Source organism: Petaurus breviceps, unplaced genomic scaffold (genome assembly GCF_028583685.1).
Source record: "Petaurus breviceps papuanus isolate PSGF00001 unplaced genomic scaffold, PetGlider_PUasm1.0 90701, whole genome shotgun sequence".
Classification (NCBI taxonomy): domain Eukaryota; kingdom Metazoa; phylum Chordata; class Mammalia; order Diprotodontia; family Petauridae; genus Petaurus; species Petaurus breviceps.
The window spans coordinates 3,535,086-3,560,562 of record NW_027187316.1 but is presented as its reverse complement, the minus strand read 5'-3'; the positions used below and the strand labels follow the sequence as shown (position 1 = coordinate 3,560,562).

General features: G+C 41.1%; 1 protein-coding gene across 3 annotated transcripts in view; it reads right to left on the bottom strand.

Annotated features, from left to right (window-relative positions):
• The window catches only part of ADGRF5 (adhesion G protein-coupled receptor F5), a 158,753-nt gene that overhangs the window by 66,151 nt on the left and 67,125 nt on the right, over positions 1–25,477 (bottom strand). For all 3 annotated transcript variants that reach the window (XM_069065815.1, XM_069065816.1, XM_069065814.1), the window contains exon 2: positions 19,823–19,949. In XM_069065815.1, the coding sequence (XP_068921916.1) occupies positions 19,823–19,927 (105 nt within the window). In that variant the 5' untranslated portion in view covers positions 19,928–19,949. The remainder of the gene's footprint in view (positions 1–19,822; positions 19,950–25,477) is intronic.

Sequence of the window (25,477 nt, the reverse complement as noted above, 5' to 3'; positions counted from 1 at the left end):
ATTCAACATAAAACCACATTGCTAGGGTTTCTCCCTCTCCAAAGTGTTCTCCTTTGCAACTCTGCCTTTTCTATCAGTGGTACAATCATTTCCCCCAGTTCTCCAAGCTTGAAACCTTAAGAGATTCCTTTCTTCTTTCAGCCTCTATAGTCAATCAGTCACCAAACTCTCTTGAATATCTCTCTGATGAGGCCATTTATCTCTCTAGCCTCACTGCTACCACACCAATGCTTAATCAATAAATATTTTTTGAATGCCTGACATGTAGACAGCACAGCAATGTGTATTAGAAACTAGTCCTTATCTCTTTCATTTCACATACAAGTAACTTCAATAGCCCCCTAATTTTTCTCCCTGTCTTTTACAGGTAGACTTCATCTTGAACTCTGCTATTGAATTAACATTCCTTAAATACCATTTTCTCTATGATACTCAGTTTGGCACAGGCTCTCATCAGATACCAGCCCTTACCATAACACTGGTATAAGCTCTCCTTACCTCTCACCTGGATTACTTCTGGTTAATGTCTCTTCCTCAAGGCTTTCCTCATCCAATCCATGCTCCTAAACTCCATCAGCTGCCAAAATAATTTTCCTAAAATGCAGATCTGTGCATGTCACATGTCACTGCCCCACTCAATAAACTCCAATTATCCACCTAATAAATGCTAGTTAATTCCCTATTAATTCCAGGATCAAATATAATCAAATCAAATATAATTTTTTTTTAAATAAAATCTTCTGGGGGCGGCTAGGTGGCGCAGTGAGTAAACCACCGGCCCCAGAGTCAGGAGGACCTGAGTTCGGTTCTGGCCTCAGACATTTAACACCCATCCACACACACGCACACACACACACACACACACACACACACAAACTAGCCATGTAACCTTGGGCAAATCACTTAACCCCAATTGCCCTCCAAAAAAAAAAAAGGCAAAAAAAAAAATCTTCTGTTACTCTGAACCCTGTATATATTCACTTCATACCACAGCATTTCTCATTTACAAATTCCTAGAATTGTTTTCTATTTGTTTCATTTTGTCTGGGTCTAGTCCTGGGACAAATTGTAGAACTGGATGGATTTTTGCTTTGGTCACTCATGTAATTCTTTCCCCTCCTTTAAATCTTTCTCCTTTCCTTTTCTCCAAGGGCATAATTCCACCTACCATTCATTGTCTCCCCAGTAAAAGAAAGAACCTAATGTCTATCAATTATACCTCAATATAATTTTTAGGTTACCTCCTCCCTAGGGTGATGTCATTTTAAGACTATTCTCACTACATATGTGAAGAGATAAGAGGAGAGGGGAACAGAATTATTTTTCATGAACATTATTGTAGAAAAGGTCTTTAACCTTCTTTAGCAGGCTGCCAAAGAAATTCATCACACACACACAATTAAGAAACCCTCTGCATTAAAATAATTTCACATACAGGGTAGAAAATGTATTTTCTTTCTATCAGTATCCCTTTGTTCTTTCTTGGATCTGAAATATTTAGGCACACAGTAGGCATTTAATAAATGCTTTGTGAATAAGTATGGATGAATGATGGAGAATGATTGAAATGTGAAAGATATAAAAGTGTAGATCCTTATAAATCACTTTAATAGATGAGAAAACTGAAACCAGAGTGGCATAGACTTGCCCAAGGTCACACAGCTAAAATAAGCAGCAAAGCTGAGAGCTCAACTCATTCCTACCATCCTGGTTCACTTTCCACCAGTACATGGTCCTCACAACTTGGCCGCTATTCTTAGGACCCAAGGAGGATAAAAAGGCAATGTATACTGCTACTAATTTTCTACTTCCTGTCTTCTTTGGTTCCAATTCCCCAGTAGGACAGAAGAACACAAGGCTACTTTGAATTCCTTCCTCTGATCCTCCTGGGTAAGCAGTGGGAAAAGTATAAGAAATGGGAAATTTCAATCCCTCTCTCTGTCTTTCTCTGTCTCTCTCTTCCTCCCTTCTCTCTTCTTCTCCTCTCTCCCTATTATTCTCTCTGTCTCTCTCTGTAGCTCTCTTTCTCTCTCCCCCCTCCATCTTTGTCTCTATCTCTTTCTCTTCCCCTCTCTCTGTCTCTGTCTCTCTGTCTCTGTCTCTCTCTGTCTCTCTTTCGCAGTCTTGGGAATGGAAGCAAAATTAGAAGGTATAATTATGGTCCTGTAGGGTAGAGAGCAGATACATCACTAAGGAATGTTGTTTCCTGAAAATCAACTTTTGATGTTACCCTCCCAAGCAAGAACAAACTTCCTTTCCCCCTTTTTACTAAAGTCACTAAAGCTAAAGATCCATCAAACATGCTTCTCTTGGTCATAGGTGAAAGTTTAGAGAAGGATGTCAGGCTAGCAGTAGGGGATTAAGTGTTTAACAACAGACTCTCCAAATGAACGAATAAATAATGTACAACTGTTGTGTTGTTTCAAATGTCTCTGACTCTTTGTGACCCCATTTGGGGTTTTCTTGGCAAAGATACTGGAATGGTTTGCTATTTCCTTCTTTAGCTCATTTGATAGATGAGGAAACTGAGGTAAACGGATTAAGTGACTTGCCCAGGGTCACCCAGCTAGTAAGTATTTGCAGGCAGATTTGAACTGACTCCAGGTCTGGTACTGTATTCACCTATAGTTGTCCTTATGTACATCTGATATACTTTTAATCCAATCTAATTACTAACATTTTCTACATTACTTTCTTCTCCTAGACAATCAACAAAATAATAAATCAAACTTTGATTTGTAGCATTTAGCTATTTCTGAAGTATAAATGTTTACACTGAAAATTTAACAATCAACTACAAAGTGGTTCCAGATATAACATCCCTGAAAGAAACGCAAGTTCTAGTCCTCATTTCGTCATGCACTAGCTGTGTTCTTTTGGTTAAATTGCTTCATAGAAGCACAGTTCCAGAGGTGGGAAAGACCTCAGAGACCAGCTCATCTATCCAACCCTTCTCACCATCTTACAGATGAAGAAACTGAGATTTAGGCAGATTAAGTAACATATTGTAAGTCACATATAGGTCATAAGTATTTAAGATTGTTAAAGATGGGATTTTAACTCAGTTTCTAGCTTGAAAAAAGTTAGAGCTCTTTCTACTATACCATATTGTCTGCCCTTTCTAGGCATGAGTTTCTTTATCTGTAAAAATGAGGGATAATTAACAAACTGCTGTGAGGAATGCAAGTAAAATAAAACAAAATTGTTATCAGTAAGGATCCTACAATTTAGTTAGGGATATAGTACTGACAGATGTAAATGGAATAGTAAAAAGGTTCTGGCACTTACTGCATGTCTGACCTTGGGCAAGTCTCTTTCCCTTTTAGAGATTCAGTTTCCTTATCTGTAAAATGAGAGGGTAGGACTAAATGATCTCTAGGGTCTCTTCCTGCTTTAAATTCCATGATTTTATAAGATAATTCTATGATCTTATATAAGTAGATGCCGAGTTATAATAACAATAATATGTAGAATAGGAATTTAGATAAGGAAAAGACCGATGGGAACTGGAATGGTCAGGTGAGGAAGAGATGAGACCTGAAATGTAGATAAGATTTGGGGAGATGCAGAAGAAAGGGAGGGCATCCCAGGTAAGGGAAATAGCTGGAGGAGCTGAGCTATGATCTATCCTTCACACATCTACCAGATAATCTTTCTAAAATCATTGACTGTATTGCCGACCCCCTCAAAAACTTCTCTACAGCAAAATACAGACTCTTCAGCTTAGCATCTAAAGTCATGCACAGCCTGCCTTTGGCCTGCTTTCCCAAACTCATTTTATATCACTTCCCTTTCATATACTCTACATTCCAGACAAACTGGCCTATTTGCTGGTCTCCTTACTTTATAAGTGATCTCTCACCTCCATGTATTTATACAGGCTACTCTCCACTCCTCTAATGTCTTCCACTTCTCAGTTGTAGTTTCTGTCAAGGTTCAGCTTATGTGTCCCTTCCTACAGGAAGCTTTCCCTGGGCTTCCTACTTGTTAGCATTTTCTTCCTTCTTGAATTATCATATATGTGTGTATGTATGTGTAAATGCATGTATATGTACATACATACACACATATATACAGGTAGTTTCCTCCTTGCCTTTCTATCTCCAGTGCCTAATATTTGGTAGTACACTATTTAAAGAATCACGAGTTGATATGCAGGAACATCATCTTTACTTAAGAACCAAGAGAGGAATTAGGCAGAGTGGGAACCCATAAGCTTTAGAGGCAGCTCATTCCATTTTGGAGAGCTCTAACTTCCTAATTGTTAGAACCATCCAAAAATAAAATGTGGGCTGCCTCTGGTGGTGATAGGTTTTTTCCCCTGCCCCCACCTTTGGAGGGATTTAAGCAGAGAGATTGGATGACTGTTGTCAGCCTCTCAATGCAGCAAAGTATGGATCAATTTTCTGCCACTTTTGGCCTAACAATGAATACCAAGAAAATAGAGGTTCTCCACTAGGCAGCACCACACCATCCATATGTGGAGCCAGCAAGTATAGCAAATGGAGAGATTCTGAATGCTATGAATGAGTTCACTTAACTTGGCAGTATACTTTCTAGGGATGTAGACATACATCATGAGGCTTGATGTATGCATTGCCAGAATTACTGCTCAGCGTCTGGGAGGCTCTGAAGGAAAATGTGGGAGAGAAGAAGAATTAGACTGCCTACTAAACTGAAGGTATATAGAGCTGCTGTGCTGACCTCATTGCTGCATGCCTGGGAAACCTGGACAGTCTACCAGCACCATGCCAGGAAACTGAATCACTTCCATTTGAATTGTCTTAGGAAGATTCTGGAGATCACCTGGCAAAATAAGGTGCTGGACACTGAGGTCCTTTCTCAAGCTAAACTGTCAAGCATTCAGACAGAGAGCACAACTCTGATGAGCTGGCCATGTTGTTTGAATGCCAAAAGTATGTTTGCCTAAAAATCTGTTTTAAGGAGAACTCAAACAAGGCATGGAGTTCAGAAGAAACAATACAGGGACATTCTCCAGGAACTGATTGCACATTGGCACAGGATCACCCAGCATGGTATGCCCACATCAAAGAAGTCTCTGTACTCTATGAGCAAAGCAGACTTGAAGTCACTCATAAGAAATGTGAGATGCACAAATGTAGAGGAAACCACCATTCCAAATATTCACATGGACTATTTGTGCCTGACCTGTGGTAGAACCGTCAAGCTCGTATCGGTTTGGTCAGCCGCCGTTGGGCGCACTGTACCTTGACTCCAACATAGTGAGGTCATTTTGGTCCTCATTGATCACAAAGGACACCAAACAACCAACCAATAATGGGGAGCCAGTTTATGAATGGGTTGGACTTAGACTCAAATTCTAAGGTTCCATTTTCTATGTAAGCTATGAGATGGTACTCTATGAACCAGCCTATCAGCTTAGCTCCTGAATGGAAGGGACCTCTTTCCTGCCAGGTCTTCTCAACTTTTCCCAGTCTTAGTGTCACTCTGTGCTGCTGCTCTGCCTTAAGCGTATGATTAATTCCCATTAATAATCCATAATTATTTGCATGGCTCTAGCCCCCAATCCCATAAGGTTTTAATCTTTCCTAACTTTATATAACTTCAAAAGGATTACTCATTCATATAAAACTTTGCATGTTTACTAAAAATTTAACAAGTTACTATTTTACTTAATTTGTTATCATCACTGTTATTTGAGACTCAACTTCCCCATCTCACCCAGTCTGGAAGAGCAGTGGTCACTGTTGAGCCTGATCCCACTGGGGTTTGGCATGAAAACTTTAGCCTGCTCTGTTTTTAATGTGGGCAGGTGCTTCTTAGGCCCCCTGCTCCCAAGAGCTCACTATAGTAACATTTCACTATAGTGAACATTAGTGCAGACCCTTGTTTGACTTTTCCCTACTGCATCTTAGAACACTTGAACTCAATAAATCCACCAGCCTCAGCCTCCCTAGTAGCAGGGGATTACAAATCTGAAACCAACATTTGTGACACAAACTACTATTTACAAAAAGTAAATGCTTATAGGCTTTGATTGTCCTGGAATCACAGGGAGTCAGATGGAACTTCAGGGGCATTTGATAAAAGAAATGGAAGTTGGGATGGGTCTGGTGATTGTTCTTCAATACAAATCAGTTGTTAAGAATTGCCTGCCATGATGTGCCTAGGATTGCTCTTGGGGGCCTTAGAGAACATGGGGTGTCTGTAGAGTGTTCTGGGAATTGAGATGCTTATTCCTCTGGTGGGGCACACCAATAAACTTGCGTCTGGTGTTTTTGAATAGAACATACAGGGACATACCATTCCTCACTGATGAGCTCATAGTACTCTTTGGTGCATGGACTGCAGCCAACAAAGTTGTGCCTCTAGCCTAGGTTTCCCTTCACATGTCTCATGTAGATTGGACTAGATGAATATCTCAAGTGACAATGTCCAGCTTAGGGGTGGGGATTTCCTGATGGCAGAGTATCAGCTGGAAGAGACAAGGTCTTCAATTCCTGGAAATGTCCCACCTATTGGACATTATGGCTTCTATGAATTGTAGGGGGACAAAAGTGATGAAGGCATGGAGAAAAGTCCCTCAGTTCCACCCCTAAAATGGAGCTATCAGAACAGTGACACCCCCAAATGTGTGATTTCAGTGGGTTACACCAAAAAGTCCTTTCTACACTGCAAACATCCTCCTTCTCTATCCTCCCACCTGCTATGGTAGCACCTGTTCCATCTGGTTTGGAATCCACATTTTATTCATCTGTATACATCTCTGTTGGACAGTTACCTCCAGAAGGATATTCCTAGACGATTTATAGACTAGAATCATAGGATCTTAAGAACCACAAAGGGACCATATAGGTGGTCTATTTCAATCCTTGCCCAAAGCAAGGTGGCACATTGGATAAGAGCACTATGTCTGGAATCAGGAAGACATGAGTTCAAATCCAACCCCAAACACATACTATCTGTGTGACCCTGAACAAATTACAACTGCTGTTTGTCTCCATTTCCTCAATTATAAAAATGGGACTCATAATAGCATCTACACCCTAGGGTTTTTGTGAGTATTAAATGAGGTAATATCTGTAAAGTGCAGAGTATGGTGCCTGGCCTAGACTTTATAAATGCTTGTTCTCTCTTCCCCCTCTCCTTTTTACAATGACCCTGGATACCTCCAGTAATAGTGAGCTACAGGAGAGTAACCCATTCCTTGTTGAATTATCCCAATTCTAGGAGCCAAAATCTTCCTTAGTTGATCACATTAGTTAATATGATATAGAAAGGCACAGAGAGAACTGGAGCCCCAGAAAAAGAAACACAGAGATAAGCCAAATCAGAGGAATACAGGGAAATAAAGTAGTAATGGGCCAGGAAAATTTGTTTTCAGTTTGTAGGATCAAAGATTTAGAGTCCAAGGGTACCTTAAAGCATGTCCAGCTCAATCTTATCATTTTAAGACTTACTAAGTCTTAGTAAGGTAAAATGATTTGACCAAGATCACACAAGTGATAAGAGACAGAAGAAGAATTTGAAGTTGCATCCTCCAACTCAAAGTCAGTTCCTTTCCCACCAAGTTCTACTATTTGCCAAGCACTGTTAGGTACTTAAGCAACGCCCTGAAGGACCTTGTATGTTACTAAGAAAGGAAGTTCTTCCTATGGAGACCTTGACTGAGAGTAGCATGAAGAAAGTGCTGATTATAGATGATGAATCACCCTGAGAGCAGGAAAAGGTGTCTTTGGGTGAAGTTAGCATGTAGATAGGGTGTTAAAAACACTCAAGTGGGAATATTGGGCATGGAGCAAGAAAAGAAAGAGGCTGAAGACAAACTTCTCACATTTCACAGTTTTGCATGGTTCCCAATGTGCTGCAGATCTCATGGAGTGACTTTAATAATGAACAGTTGAGGATAGATGTCTCCTCTCAGAGTGCAACAGAAGTCCTTGGGATGGTGCCACTGCAAAGAAGGGATTTCTAAAGAAGCATAGGCACTAACAGAGATGGGTACTAAGTAGAGATGGGTCCAGAAGGCAATTAGCCCACCTTTACTGAATGCAAAAACCTAGACTTAGACTCTGTTAGACTCTGAATCTGTCTCTTCTTTATTTTGCATTTGTACATTGCTTACATTTGCAAATACAGTAACTCATATGATATTCTTGTCTTATTGTCGTTCAATTGTATCTGACCCTTCATGACCCCATTTGGAATTTTCTTGTCAAATATCCTGGAATGGCCCACTATTTTTTTTTCTTCCAGCTCATTTTATAGGTGAGGAACTGAGGCAAACAAGGTTAAGTGACTTGCCCAGGATCACACAGCTTGTAAGTGTCTGAGGCCAGATTTGAACTCAAGATGCCTTGATTCCAAGACTAGTACCCACCCAAACCACCTAGCTGCCCTCTTATCTATGTGTTTCAATTAAAATGTAAATTCCTGGGGGCAGCTAGGTGGTGCAGTGAATAGGACAGGGGCCCTGGAATGAGGAGGACCTGAGTTCAAATCCAGCCTCAGACACTTGACACACTTAGTAGCCATGTGACCATGGCAAGTCACTTAACTCCAATTGCCCTCCAAAAAGCCAAAAAAAAAAGTGTAACTTCCTTGAGGATAGAAACTATTTTTACCTTACTTTGTATCTCCAATGCTTAGAATATTGGTTGGCACATAGTTAATGCTTAATAAATTCTTGCTTGGTGGATCACCCTACATTAGCCACATCTGGAAGCTATAGAGAGATGGGAAGTGTGGGACTGAGTAGCCTTAGGGAATTAGAGTAAATAGAAGGAAAAAAAAGGTCATATAAGATTTCATGGGAAGAGAGATTAAAAAAAAAGATGGAGAAAATGCTTTACATCATTCAGCCTATTGGGACAATCTCCCTACCTCTCGGGGGGCTTTATTTCTTGCTCTGCCAGGAGTTCCAACTAGCAGCATGCATTCTGAAGGTGGTCACCCTGGCAGACTGATGATCAAGTAGAAAGCTGGTCAGCCCATGAAGACTCTGAGCATGGGGTTCCCTGCATATGTTTTGAGTTTGGGTCACCTGAGGAACCATTGTGAGATTCCTTAAGGAGAGGCAGAGAAAGATCTTGCATCTATGTTCCCTGAAGCAGCTGGCTGACAAACCCAACGTCAGACTGGCAGCCAGGAGTAGAGAGCAGTCCTTGTGAGAACTGAGGGCAGTGAGCTTAATTCTTCTTCCACTTGGACTTTGATCTTTGATGGATACTTGGAAATTCTCCTCTACCCCTTCGTAGAGGTAGCAACAAACCAGTGCAGCATATCCAAGAAGACAGTGCAGGAGTCTGGCAGAGCTACACGGCTTTTGAGATACTTTTTAAAAAGTATCGGAGTTTGATTTTGTTTTAGTAAATATACACATCTACATGTTAATGAGCAAGTAACTCTTGGGGAGTCATGTAAAGTTCTGAAAAAAGATGAAAATATTTCTAGAATGGGGGTTAGAACCATTTGATATATTATGAATTATTGATGGGAATTAATCATACCCTAACACTAGATAGGAATCTAGAGTGGAATTGAAAGGGAAAAAGCTGAGGTCCTGCCCATTTAAGGCAGTTAACTGAGATTATAACCCAGACCACAGAGTGCCCCCTGGTGGTTTACATAGATATTGTGCGACTAAGGAGCTCCTTAGCCATACCTGTCTTTTGTGAGAACCTAAGGACAATGGGACCATTGGTTTGGGAACATTGTTCTTTACAAAGCAATTTCCATCCATATTCTAATTTATCCCTACAATAACCCTGAATTTTTTTTTTTAAGCAATCGGGGTTAAGTAACTTGCTCAAGGTTACAGGGCCAGGTGTTACTGGGTGTGTGCTAAGTGTCTGAGCCCAGGATTCGATCTCCAGGTCATCCTGACACTGGAGCTGGTGCTCTTACTCGCTGTGCTACCTGGCCGCCCAACCCTGAAATTTTTAAGCACTTTTAAAATCACTTACATATTAAGATTGCATAATAAGGTTTAGAGAGATTGAAGGATTTAAATAAAATAATATTAACTGGTTGACAGAATACCTGGAATTAGAACACAGGTCATGAAAATTCCAAATTGTACTGAACAGGCTCCTGAGTGATGAAAGCTCTCATGTTACTTACTGACCTAGCCCTTTTTCCTGGTTTGGGAAATGAGGTAGTCTTGTGGGGAAAGCACCATTTTGAGATTCAGAAATTCTATTTCTACCTATACAGGTGACTGACTGGGTGAGTCACTGATGCTTTCCATAACTTTGTTTATGGAAACTTTGTTTACATATTTAAAATATAGATGAAATACTAATGACCTTGTTCCAATCCAGAGTTTACTAAAAGGAAGACTAAAATAATATTTGTAAAGTTGCTGGGCTGTTGTTGTTGCTTAGAGATAAGTACTTTAGATATTTTAAGTAAATTTTTATTTAAGAATTTGACCTATATCTTTACCTCAAAGGTAATATTATTGGACTAACTTCCAGGATTTATGCCCTATGTAATGTAAATTTTCATTCAACTATAAGTTCTTTGAGGACAGGGTCTATTTTTCATTTTGTCAAGTTGGGCCCAGAATTAAACAGGAGGAGAGCAGGTTATATTGCACTTGAGAAAATGCAAAGCTCTTTTAATGCCTCTTTAATTTCTCCTGTAAACAAAAGCCCATTTTTTTTTTTTGCCTTTTGGAGGGCAATTGGGGTTAAGTAACTTGCCCAAGGTTACACAGCTAGTTTTTTTGTGTGGGTGTTAAGTGTCTGAGGCCGGAACCGAACTCAGGTCCTCCTGACTCCAGGGCCGGTGCTTTACTCTCTGCACCACCTAGTTGCCCCACTATAGCCCTTTCTTTTTTTTAATACCATTCTTTTTCCCATGTTATTGTTTGGTCATGAAAAATGTAATATCCCATTATCTGTGGAACTGAAAATGAATATTGTTGGTATGGCAAGTGAGGAGTATATGGAGATAAGAATAAGCTGCAGTTTACAAGGAATAAAGGGCAACTAGGTGGTGTAGTGGGCAGAGTGCCAGACCTAGAGTCAGGAAGACTGATCTTTCTGAGTTCAAATCTGGCCTTAGACACTTACTAGTTGTGTGATCCTGAGAAAGTCACTTAACCCTATTTGCCTCAGTTTCCTCATCTGTAAAATGAACCAGAGAAGGAAGTGGTAACCACTTTAGTATCTTTGCCAAGAAAACTCTTAATGGGGTTACAAAGAGTCAGGCATGATTGAAAAACAACTGAATGACAACAGTACAACAGATAAGGAACTTTGAAGAAATACTTGTGTAAAGGACATACTTAGGGAAAAATGTCTATGAGTGAAAAAAAAAGGAGAAAATGTGTCAAGAATAAGGGATCATGGGTGTAGCCAGGGCTTCTCAGCATGCTTGGTTCTTTCATGGGGGTGCCACTGAGGAGCTTTTGAGCATGCCCAGTTTGGACACGGTGTTCACTATGTCCTCTATCACATGTGTAGGGGTAGCTGCCTTTGATTAGCTGGCTGCATCTTTAAAACTGGCAAGGTTGAACTATTTTCTTTTTTTTTTGGCCATGTTCTTTTCTACCATCTTTTAGCTATGCTCAGTGGTCATGGACATGGGCTATGTGACTTAACCAGGAAGAACAGAAGGAACACTTTTCCCACTCCCTCTCTTTGACCCTGACTCCTAAAAATGGGTTTGGGAATGTTTGTTTCTGCTCTGTATTGTTTGCTTTTACTTTCAGGTGCTAGAGATGATTTCCATGGAACCAGGAGTTCAAGCCATGGCAAAATGGTGTATCCAGGAAGGCCCAGTGGAGAAACTCCGAAAAGCCAGAGAACTTGGGATTTGAAATTGAGGTGGGTTTGGACTTGGAACCAGTACAGCATTCTGTGAGAACTGAGATCAGCTATGAACCTAATCTCCTTCTCCTCCCCAGGGACTAAGGTGGTACGGGGAGGAAGGAGGGTTATTTCTCCTATGAGTTAGAGGAGTAAATTTGTGTATTTGTGATTACATCTTTTGAAATAAATATTCCTTTTGTAAATACTTCACTGTTAAACAGGTAGATAGTTTGACTGTTCCACTGGTATGCTTGTGATTTCAGAAGGTATTGAGAAAGACTTCAAGAATGTTGGTTTAAGCCTCTATGACAAATTTAGGGGAGATCATGGACAAAAGTTATACAGGATGACTTTGGTTGTTAATTGGCCTTCCACTGCATCTGGGGCCATCTCCAATTGTCCTGATCTGTTTCTGTCCACTTGACCCAGATGGCTCTGGAGGAGAAAGTGAGGCTGGTGACTTTGCACAGTCCTTCCTCACTTAAATCTAATTCACTTGCATGTGAATCATGGCATCACCTCCCTGATATTATGGTCTTTTTTCGAGAAGGAAGTACAAACAACAATTAACAACCAAAGCCATGAGTTTTAGGATGCATTTCAGTATCTACTGTGTCTGGCATAGTACTTAGCACATAATAGATACTTAATAAATCCTTGCAGGACTATGTAAATTCATTAATCATTTTATAGCTCTTTGAAAATACATTTTAAAGATTCAACTGAAGTATAGAATGCTAGAAAGAGCCCCTAGACTCAGAGTCTGGAGAGTAGTGTTCAAGTCGCCATTTTGCCACTTACTGGCTTAATGACCTTGGCCATTGTACCCTTCACTGGATTTCATTTCCCCCTCTAGAACAAGGAAGGGTGAGGGGAGGAGTTGAGACTGGATGACCATCAAGTAGCTCTAATGGTCTGTGACTAAGACATTATTCTTAATTTACAGTCAACAATGAGTGCAAAGACACCAACTCCTAAGCACTGTAGTGGTAAATGCATTAATTATGCTGAATCATGGTACAGTCTTTTGTTCCATAGATTTTAAGGGAAAAGGAGTTCACAATAGAGCAGCACTTTTAGTGGCAAGCTCTGAAAAAAGACATGATGCTCATTTATAAAATATACATCAAGGTCACTGTTGTTTATCCAACTGACCCAAGAAGGCCATGTGAAAATTTTGTAGATGATGTGATCATTTAAACATTATTTTAGCCTGAAAGTTATTCAGAGCAGAACCTTAACAACCATGACAAGTGGATTTCCTATAATTCGAAAGACTTAGGCCAATTTTAAAAGGGACACATTATCTCAGGCATAGAGAGGCAGCTAGTTAGCATAGTGCATAATGTGTCAGACTTTAGGTTAGGAACACCTGAGCTCAGATCCTGCCTCAGAAACTTACTAGCTGTGTGACCCTGGGCAAATCATTTACCTCAATAGGTGGCTATGGTCATCAAATGAAATAAAGCACTTTCAAACCCTAAATACCAGCTATTATCAGATTATCCCTTATAATTTATACCCCTATAGATGTCATACTATATCTGATTTTGCACTCCATTCCCATCTTGTGTATCTAGAATGTAAATGCCTTGAAGACATAACAAGTGAATTCAAATCCCTGCTCTTCTTTTTGCAATGTGTGACCTCAGGGATGTCATTCAACTCTTTTGGCCTTAGTTCTTTATTAAGTCTTCCTGCCTCTAAGGTTAGCTCTCTCTAATCACTAACCTGGGATGTCTCTCAATAGCTCTGCAAACTGTAGCTAAGGATGTAGCTAACATTTCAATCTCTAAAATTCCATCACATAATTAAAATAACCAACTTTTGATTCTGGAATCATCAAGTTTTCTCCATATGCAAATCTAAATCTTATATCCTTTTCCCAGGAGTTTTTAAATACACACACTGCCTATTTTATATGTATAGATTTGTATTTAATTTTCTAATGAACAGAGGAAGCATTAGGACATGTATTATATAGGGAGACAAAAAATTTGAGTTCTGGAACTGACCCTCTAACATAGATGTCTCAGCACAGTGGATCCTGGTGGCTTAAGGAGTAGTGACTGAAATAAGGGTGGGAGAAGCTGGTTAGGGGCAGAGGCATGTTTATTTCTATTCAACAGACTTTTATCGTGACACTAATTTACATAAGGCACTATGCTTATGTATCAGCAAGTACCCTACCACACCCAGGATGACTGCTAACACAGGTTCTTTGATTTGCTTTTCTAAAGGAAAGTAACTCAAAAGGGGCCAACAATCTTACTTTAATCAAACATAAATATCATTCATTTAGTTCAGGGGAAAAAGTTAACACCCTGAACTTCAGAAAATACAAACAGAAATTACAAGCAGACAAAAAATGCAGAGTAAATAACAGAATTCAACAGACCAACAGACTGGGCTTCTAGCTATCTTACATAGATACAGTTTTAGCCACCAGAGAGAAAAGCACCAACATCTGAGTTTTCTGAACCAGGGGGGATTGATGGCTATCCAGAAGACATCACAACCTTCATGACCCACTGCCTAATTACAAAGTAACAAAAGGTGCCTTGAAAAACAAACCTCCCCTAAGCAAGCTTCTCTTGTTAGGCTCCAAGTGAGGCCCATTAAAGGTCTGGGAAGATCTTCAAGAGATGGAGGGATCAACACTGATTGTTGAGATAAGGCAAGGTGGTCACAGAGGAAGTGACAATCAGAACTATTTTAAAGGGAAATGAGCTATCTCAGGAGGTAGTGCTCAGCACAGTGCCTGGCACATAGTAAGTCTTTAAATAAATGTTTATTGATTGATAGTGGGTTCCTCCTCACTGGAGGCCTTCAACAAAGGGTAGGTGACCACACATTGCCTGTGTCATAGCGGAAAACATCTCTGCCCCAACATGATTTGGACTAAAAGGCCGCTTCATACTTTGAACTGTGATTTTGTTTTTTTTTTTTAAATGCTTTATTAACTTCTGATTTACATTGTTCGTTTCCGCCAGATTTTGAGTTACAAATTTTCTCCCTGTTTTTCCCCCACCCATCCCCCAAAACAGCAGTCCCACAGGATATCCCCACCTCTGATCTGCTCTCTCCCATATTTTCTCCCATACCCGTTTCAACTTTTCCAGTAGGGCATGGTGGATCTCTATATTTCCCAATTACATGTAAAACAATACTGATAATAGTATATATATATTTAAACATTTGATTTTAAAACTTTGAATTCCAGATTCATTCCCTTCCTCCCTTATCACCCACCCTTACTGGGAAGATAAGCAGTTCAGTATAGGTTGTACATGTGTGGCTAATGCAAAACAATAACATAGCAGATATATTGTAAAAGACTGACTATATTTCCCTCCCTCCTATCCCACCTCCCACTTGTTCTATTCTCTACTTTGATCCTGTCCCTTTTCAAAAGTGGGTGCTTCCAACTTCCCTCCCCCCCAGCCTACCCTCCCTTCCATCATCCCCCCTCACATCCCCTCCCCCCCCTATTCTCCTGGAGGGTGAGATCCCCTATTTAGTGTGTATTTCCCTCCCTCCTCAAGCCAGATTCAATAGGAATAAGGTTGACCCATTCCCTTTTGCCTTCCTATTCTTCCCCTCCATTGTAACCATTTTCCCTTGCCTCTTCTGTATGAGATAGTTGCCCCACTCTGTCTCTCCCCATCTCCTCTCATTATATCCCTCTCACCTCTTAATTTCACCTTTTAAGTATCATCCCTTCCTGTTAAATTGGTCCCGTGCCCTCTATCTATGTATACCTGTAAACATATATACACACATTCACATATGTATTCATATGCCTGCATACCCTCATATTAAGACATATATATATATATATATATAATATATATATTTCTAATCCCTTCAACTACTGAGAAAAGTTTCATAAGTTACAATTATTGTTTTTCCATGTAGGAATGTTAATAGTTCAACTTTGGCCAAGTGGCTCAGCAAGCAAGAGCACCGGCCTCAGTGCCGGGACGACCCGGATCAAATCCAGGCCCAGACACCCAGCACCACACCCAGAAACAACAACTGGCTGTGCAACCCCGAGCAAGCCACTCAACCCCAATTGCTTAAAAAAAAAATAGTTCAACTTTGATAAGTTCCTTATGATTTCTTTTCCCTGTTTACCTTCTCATGCTTCTCTTGCTTCTTGTATCTGAATGTCAAATTTTCTATTCAGCTCTGGTTTTTTTCAGCAAGAATGCTTGAAAGTCCTGTATTCCACTGAATGACCATATTTTCCCTTGAAACAGGATACTCAGTTTTGCTGGGTAGGTGACTCTTGGTTTTAATCCCAGCTCCCTTGACCTCCGGAATATCACATTCCAGGCCCTTCGATCCCTCAGTGTAGAAGCTGCCAGATCCTGGGTTATCCTGATTGTGTTTCCACAATATTCAAATTGTTTCTTCCTGGCTGCTTGTAATATTCTCTCCTTAATCTGGGAATTCTGGAACCTGGCTATAATATTCCTAGGAGTTTTCTTTTTGGGATCTTTTTCAGGAGGTGATCGGTGGATTCTTTCAACCTCTATTTTGCCCTCTCGTTTGTGATAGTAATGGCAATTAAAGATTCCCCTGTATTGGCTTGGTTTTCAAATTGATTGTATTAAAACCCAGAGCTTGTTAATCCCACCTGTGGGATGGACTTTTTGATGTGAAAAGAAAGTCCTGACTGGGAGGAGCTGGTGACGTAGATTTGGAGAGACAAGAGAGAGGCGGAAGTTCTTTTTGGAAGCAGCACCTCGTGAAGAGGGAGAGACTAAGAGATTGCTGGTGGCCGCTTTGAATTGCCCTGGACTTTTGAGACCTGCCCCCTGAGCTGCCAAGGACTGAGGAGACATGGCTGTCTTGCTGGTACTTTGTCTGTCTGTTTTGATGTTATTTTGCCAGATTTGTCCACTGGTGAAAGACCGTCCTGTTGAAGAAGTCCTGGAACCTGGCATTTGGTTAAGAAGGCCTGAGACTGTCCTGCAGACAGAGAGTGAATACTGTCCACTGGTGAGGGGCAGTACTGAGAGTGAATACTGTCCACTGATGAGGGACAGTACTGTTGTTGCAGGGGTCTGGAGACTGTCCGGCAGACAGAATGAATACTGTCCACTGGTGAAGGACAGTGCTGTTGTTGCAGGGGTCTGGGAGCCTTTCTGTTGGTTCAGAAGCCCTGAAGAAGGATTTTCTTGTTGTATGTTTACAGAAATCCTGGGAGAGGGCTTTGCTAATGTGTTCAGGGGTTCTAGGACTGTTCTACAGACAGAGGATAAATTCATGAAGGGACTGGCAATGTATCTTATGGCCTTGCTAAGCCTTGTCTCCCCAGGAACTAAGATTGCTGAGAACTTGCCTCGTGTCAAGATGAAGAAAAGACCTCCATTTGGGTATTAAGTGCTGTGTTTAAACTTGATGTAACTCTGGGGTAGATTCAATTGTGATCCAGGGGTGGGGAACTTTTGACCTTTTTGTGTTCTATGGTTGAGCAAATGAATGTATTTTACTTATGTTTGGAAACTAATCTCCATTTGAGAAGAGGGGCTTTGTGGTGGACTTAATTAAGGTATAGCCTAGGGGTGGAGAAGTATTTGGAACAGAGACTTTGTAATTGATTGAATGATTGGAAAGTCCTGGGGTGGGGTAGGCCTTGGAGATGATTTAATCACACTTAGTAAATGCTGTATTTTGAATGATGTCATGTTTTGATCTCTGTTCTGGGTTTGTTACTGAATAAAATAGAGAGCACCTATGCTGGTATTTTGAACCTGGGAAGTTGCCTTTGCTTGGTATTACATTACATCGTTCTAAAACATCAGGGCAGTTTTCTTTGAGAACTTCCTGGAGGATGCTTTCCAGGCTCTTACTTTGGTCATGGCTCTCAGGCAGTCCAATAATTTTTAAATTATCTCTCCTGGATCTATTTTCCAGGTCAGTGGTTTTTCCCATGAGATATTTCACATTGCCTTCTATTCTTTCATTTGTTTGGATCTGTTTAACAGCATCTTGATTTCTCATAAAGTCATTAGCTTCCATTTGCTCCAATCTAATTCTGAAGCAATGATGCTCCTCAGTGAGCTTTTGAGATTCTTCTTCCATCTGGCATATTCGACTTTTTAAGGCATTCTTCTCCTCATTGCCTTTCTGAGCCTCCTTTGCCATTTGAGTCAGTCTGTTTTTTAAGGTATTATTTTCTTCAGTCAGGCTGTTGACTCTCATTTCATAATTTTCTTGCATTGTTCTCATTTCTCTTCCCAATTTTCCCTCCACTTCTCTTATCTGCTTCTTAAGGTCCTCTATGGCCTGTAACCAGCTTGTATTTTCCTTTGAAGCTTTTGGTGCAGGAGTTCTGACTTCACAGATTTCCTCCTGTTCCATGCCTTGCTCCTTCTTATCCCCAAAATAGGAGTGTAATGTTGGAATCTTCTGTCTGCTTTGTTTCCTTTGCCTGCTCATTTTGCCACTCAATGATTTGACTTTTGGGCTTTTTGCCACAGTAGGACTCTACCACCAGACAGGGGAGTTTTCGTCCCAAACGCTGGGGTTTTCTCAGCTGCCTGAGGTATTAGATGGATGCCCTCTCTGAGGTCTCCACACGCTCTGGCAAGCTGGACACACACCCCAGGACCTCCACCCTAGACTGCAATCCAGATCCAAGCAGGTTAAAGCAAGAGCGATGACCCCTCAGACTGGTGCTTGGTCCCCCTACACTCTGCAGGCCAGGAGCTGAAGCCGCCACGTGGCGCTGGCAGGCTGTGCCGGCGTCTCAGCGGTTTCTCGCCCTGGGGGTAAAAGCCACGCACTCCCACTTACTGGGTCCCAAAGTCCAGAATGCACTGGCCTCTCACCTTGTCCTTCGCATCTATGTGTTGATAAATCTGGAAACGGCCACAGCTGCTGCTGATCTGGAGTCCCTCTGGCTGGTGGCTGGTCAGGCCCGCCCTGGGGCTAAAGCCTCGGGCGTGGGGCTGGCCGATTCCTGCCAGCCTGCTGGGCTGTTCTCAGCGGGAGGTTAGCTTCTCTGTGTCATTTTGTGGGTTCTGCAGCTCCAAAGTTTGTTTAGAGTCCCCTTTTTACATGGATTGGGGAGGGTGGAAGCCGGAGCTGCGGGAGGGTCGTGCTTCTACTCCGCCATCTTGGCTCCGCCCCACTTGAACTGTGATTTTGAAACAAGTTTCTATTCAATTTGATTTGATTCCATTCCATTCAATTCAATCAGCATTAAGAAATGCTTGATGAATCAAATATTTGGCTGAATGAAATTTATTGGATACTAAAATACACCTAACAAGATCAAAGCATTTATCCAATACTGTTGAATTGAAAGGCATTATTATGGTGTTGAAGATACAAAGAGAAAAATGAAAAGTAGTCCCTACTCTCAAGGAGCTTATATTCTACTGAAAGATTTTAGATCCTTAGGAGCAAGGAACTTTTGGAGCAAAATATCTGATTTTGCACTCCATTTTGCATGCTGGTAATATATTGGGATAGATGAACCAGTGTTTGTTAAAACTCTTTGCTAAGTTGCTAAGTTTGCTAAGTTTCTTTGTAATTCTAAAAGGCTATGACTTAGCACCTTCTTTAGAGATGCCAAGATCCCCAGCATGAATTGCACCTCCCTATGTGAGGTGCTAACAATTGCTCAGAGCTTCAGGCCTCCTGGGTCCACAGCCTGACTAGCATAGAGTAGGCACCTGTAACAATTTGTCCTTTGAGGGAGCACTTAGTTCTGTTTTTGTTTTTTTTACTCTTGGTGAATTAAGTTTATAGTGATCACTTTACTCAGTTCATTGAATGTGTTCTATTTTTGGTTACTGTTGATATTAAAAACACTCCTGACAATATCCCTTCTGATGTGCTTATATCACTTTCCCCTTATCTTACTCTTTCCTCATAACAGCAACAAACTCTCCCCTCCCAATGCCCAGTTGGTGCCTTTGAAACTTGTAATTTATAATACATGAATTTCCCAGAAAAGCAGGTAAAAACAAGGGAGGGGAAGGACTGGGGTTAAGTTTACTCACCAAAGAATGGACGATGGATTCAAGATTCAAGTTCAGTGTAGCTTGAGAACAGTAAGTCACAATCAGGAACACAAACCAGAAAACTGATTTCCCTGGGGAATTCATCTCTTCAGGTTTGTTGTATGGCCTGAAATAAGAATAACATGGTTTGTAGAGCAGTGAATTGATAAACTTGTTACTTATTTATAGCACGGAAAAAAATTAACAAATCCTATTTGAAAAGCAACAATGGTGAAGGATTTCTTCAAGTGGAATGGAAAAAGAGAAGTCTCCAAAAAAAATCACTTCTCTCTAGGCTCCTAGGCTCTTGCCTGGGGAAATTCATCTGGTGAGATAGAGAAAAGAAGAACGTTTGAGAATGGAGGAGGAAGTGGGGGAAGAGGAGGATAGGACACCATCATAAACAGATTTAGGGATGGAAGAGTCCTTAGAGAAAATTTATCTCAAGTCCCTCATTTGACACATGAAGAAACTGAGGCCCATAGTGGGGAAGTGACTTGTCCAGTGCTACGCATATAGCAAGAAGCCGATATGGGACTGAAACAGATTCTCTGACACCAAATCCAGAATTCTTTCCACTCTTCCATGCTGAAAATCATTAATATTAGGGTAATTTTGGAAACTGAACACATCATTTTTTGGCAGCCTAATGATTTTTGGAAACTCTTTGCAATGCTTGATTGAAGGAACAGATTTTTGTGGCCAGCTTAATCTCTATTGCATCTAAAAAGTGGTAACATAACTGTTTGCTTCTTTGTTAGAGCTCAATTCTCTTTCCCCATGAGTCCCTCGGGATGATTCTGCCTGGGAATGAATCAGGAGGTTAGGGTAGTAATTTAATTTTTTTTTCAATCCTTCAACTTGGTATCATGACAAGTCAATTTGCAGAAGTGAAATGAGACCCAGCCCTGAAGCCTGAGCCTTCCTAAACTCCTGATTTATCACCAAAGAGAGAGGGGGCAAGCTGACCTCACCCCAACTTTTCACCACCTCCTAATGCTCAGTATTGGGGCAGTTATGTGGCACAGTGGATAGAGTGCCAAGCCTGGAGTCAGGAAGACCCAAGTCCAAATCTAGCCTCAGACACTAGCTGTGTGACCCTGGGCAAATCCTTTAAGCCTTTTTGCCTCAATTTCCTCTTCTGAAGGAAATGGCAAACTACTCTAGTATCTTTGCCAGGAAAACCACCAAAGGGGTCACAATGACATAGACATGACTGAAAAATAACTAAACAATGATGGTCAGTATGGATTTCTAAAACTCTCAGAGTTCTTTCATTAGGCAAGTCAATCAATCAATCAATAAGCTTCTATTAAACTCTTACTATATATACCAGACACTATGCCAGGTGCTGGGAATATGAACAAAAAATGAAACTGTCTCTTCTGAGTTATAATGAGTTTTTTGTTTTATCAGGGAGAATAAAATATGTGCACATCTAAACATGTACATCAATTGCCTTTTGCCTTTGACAGAAATAAGGAAGTCTGGAAGAACGGTGGGTATTTTGAGGAGAGAAAATGAGTACTATTATGGACAGGTTGAGTTTTAAGATAGCTACCAGTTTTAAATGTCCAATGGGCAGTTGGTGACATGCTCCCAGAGCTCATGAAAGAGATTAGTAAATAGATTGGTATGTCATCTTTGTAAACATGGTAGTTGAGCCCAAAGGAGCTGATGAAGTCATCAAAAGAGAGATTACTGAAAGAGGAGTAAAAAGGGACAACAACTGAGCCTTATAGTACAGCTATAGCTAAAGGGTGGGAGATAGATGATAACCAGAATAGGAGTGATCAGTCACCCACTGCATCCTGGGCCATTGCTAGTTGTCTTGACCTTTGTCTTGCCACTGAAGACTTTGGTGACTCTGGAAGAGAGAGTGAGGTTGATGACCTTATGCAACTCTGCCTCACTTAAATCCAATTCACCAGCAAGTCAAGACATCACCCTCACAATGTCTCGACATCACCCTCACAATGTCTTTGGTCCTTTTCAAGAATGAAGGATTAGCAACGGCAGAATCAAAAAGTAGAGTCAAGAAAAGGGGTGGGGAAACTGGGGCCTTTAGAGGTGTCCTCCAGGCTATAGGTTCCCCATCTCTGGTCAAGAAGGCCAGAGGGGTGGGTGGCTAGGTGGCACAGTGAATAAAGCACCAGCCCTGGAGTCAGGAGGACCTGAGTTCAAATCCAGTCGCAGACACTTAACACAAAACTAGCTGTTAGACCTTGGTCAAGTCACTTAACCCCAATTGCCCTACCTTCCTCTCTCCAAAAAGAAAAAATAAAAAAAAGGCCAGAGGGGAGAAAGAATTTAAGAGTAGAAGGTACCAACAGATAATATCAAGATCAAAAATAACAATAGCAAATGTTTCAGCGAGACTAATGGTGGGGACTGAGAAAAGACCATCGCATTTGCCAAAGAAGAGATCACTGTTAACTCTAGTGAGGAGGTCAGAAGACTAAGATATTATGGGGGGTAAAAAGTGGAGGTGAGGAGTACAAAAAGCTGTTTTCTAAGGGTTCACATTTCATAGATATAGAGAGTGAGAAGCCACTTTAGTAGGCTACAAGCCCAATACTCTCATTTCATCGATAAGGAAGCTAAGGCATAGGACAGTTAAATGGAATGCTGAAAGTAATACAATTAACCAGCGACAGAGCTGAAATCTGAATATAGGTCGCTTGATTGTAGACCTGGGATTCTTGCTACTTTACCATGCTAGTTTGGTTAAGAGGGGCAAGATAGAAAATGGCAGCTTAAAGGAATGATAGGATCAAGTGAGCATTTTTTAAAGATTGTGGAAATTTAGATCCATTTGTAGGTAGCTAAAAATGAACAGTAAGTAGGGGAAAATTGGAAATTAGAGAAGATTTTGGATAATTATGGGGGCAAGCTTCAAGAAGAGAAGGGAGAGGGAAGGTATTGGAGTATAAGTAGGGGGATTGGCCTTATGGAGGAAAAAGGTCATCACTTTTTCAGATACTAGAGCAGGGGTGGAGAACCTGCAGCCTCAAGGACACATGTGGCCTTCTAGGTTCTTGGGTGCCACATTTTGGAAGACTACAAGGTTTACAGAACAAATCCTTTTATTAAGGGGACTTGTTCTGTGAAGTTTGGATTCAGTCAAAAGACTGCACTTAAGGCCCTAGAAGGCCACATGTGGTCTCGAGGTCACAGTTTCCCCACCCCTGGGTTAGAGTAAAGGAGGGAGAAAGGGGATAATGTCAAAGGGGTTTTGAGATGGAAGAGAGAAAAAGTTAGTGTCTTCTGTTTTCTCAGTAAAGTATAAGGAATGGTTTTCTGAGGGGAGGAGGGATCAGGAAGTGGAGTGAGAGATGTGAGTTTTTGGTACAACTGTAAAAGGAGATACTATAGGTAGACAATCAGTTAGGCTTAACAAGAATTCATATATTTCTCTGAAAATATGAATGTATCAATAAAGAAGCTTGTTTAATTCCTATTTTTACATGAATGAAGAAAGCCCATGTGTGAAGTATAGCTCAAAATTCTGAAACCATAAACTTTCATGTCATCTTTCTCTCTCAGGGACTGTCCATAAAAGTTCTTGGATAAATATAGCTTCTGTGTTAAATAAATTCTTCCACATCCGTGTTGTACTTGGCTAATATCTCACTAGGTTTGATGTTTCAGCCAAACCAGTCAGTGCCCTGGATGACTTCGCTAACTCCTCTCTACCAGCCTGCATGATAAGTGATTTCAGAATTATGATTCTAGTGTCGTTTAAAATCCTCATTCATCAAACAACGATTCCATTATATTCAGGGTATTATTATCTCCTTTGATCCTCCCCAACAACTGAGATAATTAATGTGAACATCATTATTCCTACTTTACAGAGGAGTAAAAACTGAGACCAAAGGAATCAAGCCGTTTCCTAGTAAGTAGTAGAGTCGAAGTCAAACCTAGCTCTGTTGACTCCAAGGGCAATACTGTTTCCACTGCACCAATTTTAATTCACCACAAACTCCCAATCAGCTAGTATTCCCCCTTCTCTGAGTATCCTGGTTAATAGAGGCCTCATTTTCCTTATGTCATCACAGAGGAATAGAATAGAGAGGCAGAAAGACCGCAAATGAAGTTGTGGGCCAGAGACGCCTTATGCCAGCTTTCCTTCACATCAGGAGTATAATAAGGAAATAATTTAAGGTGTGTGGGGTGGGGGGAGGGAGGAGAGAGAATGTTGGAGTCAGGGGAAGTATCTGTTGGTTTGTAGAAGATGTTGGATGGGCGGCTAGGTGGCCCAGTGAATAGCACTGGCCCTGGGGTCAGAAGGACCTGAGTTTAAATCAGGCATCAGACACTTAACACGTACTAGCCGTGTAACCTTGGGCAAGTCACTTAACCCCAATTGCCCTGCCTTCCCCCCTCCAAAAAGCAAAAATATAAAATGTTATATGGGGAGAATATGGGAGCAGGCAGTAGCCATAGGAGACAGCATATATTTGGTGGACCAGGGCATTCATAGAATCATAGAAACTTGGAACTAAACAAGTCCTCAGATGCAAGCTAGTCCAGACAATATATGAACAAGAAATCCTTCTAACATATACTAGAGCAGTAATCATTCACCCCCTGCTTAGAGATAGGGGAATGCTGGTAATCGGCCAGCTAGGTGGTGAAGTGGGTAGAGCGCTTGGTTTGGCTTCAGGAAGACTCACCTTCCTGAATTCAATTCTATACTCATGAACTCACTGGCTGTGTGACCCAGGGCAAGTCTCTTAATCTTTTTTGCTTCAGTTTCCTCATCTTTAAAATGACTGGGAGAAGGAAATGGCAAACCACTCTAGTATCCCAGGCAAGAAAACCCCAAATGAGGTCCTGAAGAGTTGGATATGACTGAAACAACTGAACAGAAGAGTTGGCCCAGCTTCACTTGTGTGTGTGTGTGCAGCCAGCCCCCAGTCCCCTGGGACAAGCTTGTCTTCCTTGGTCCACACTTATGCAGTTGCATTGTTTCAGAGTTTGGGTATTAGTGATATCTAAAGGTAAACCTGAAAGATGAGGCACAATCTGAATGGAGCCTTAGATTTGGCCTAAGAACTGCCTGATTGACTTCATTGCACTGCACTCACTTAATTGGATTCACTGCCTCATCCATGAGAAAGGTGTATACTCTCTCTCTCTCTCTCTTTTCTTTTTTTTTGGAGGGCAGAAGGTAGGACAATTAGGGCTAAGTGACTTGCCCAAGGTCACACCGCTAGTTTTTTGTGCTAAGTGTCACAGGCCAGATTTGAACTCAGGTCCTCCTGACTCCAGGGCCGGTGCTCTATTCACTGCGCCACATAGCCGCCCTTGAGTGTATACTCTCTTTAAGAAATGAGATGTAATAAGGGAAGGGGGGTGGCATATATGAGAGGGCAGATTATGGAAAGGAGTAATCAGTGTGCTTGCCATCTTGGGGTGGGAGGTAGGGGAGCAATGGGGAGACAATTTGGAATTCAAAATGTTGTGGAAATGAATATTGAAAACTAAAAATAAGTTCTGAAAAAAAATTGAGACATAACCTTTGGGGCATGGGGTGAAAGAAGGTAACATTTAATATGTGCCAAGCACAGTTCTAAACATTTTACAAATATTATCTCATTTGATCTTCACAACAATCCTAAGAGGCAGGTGCTATTATTGTTCCCATTT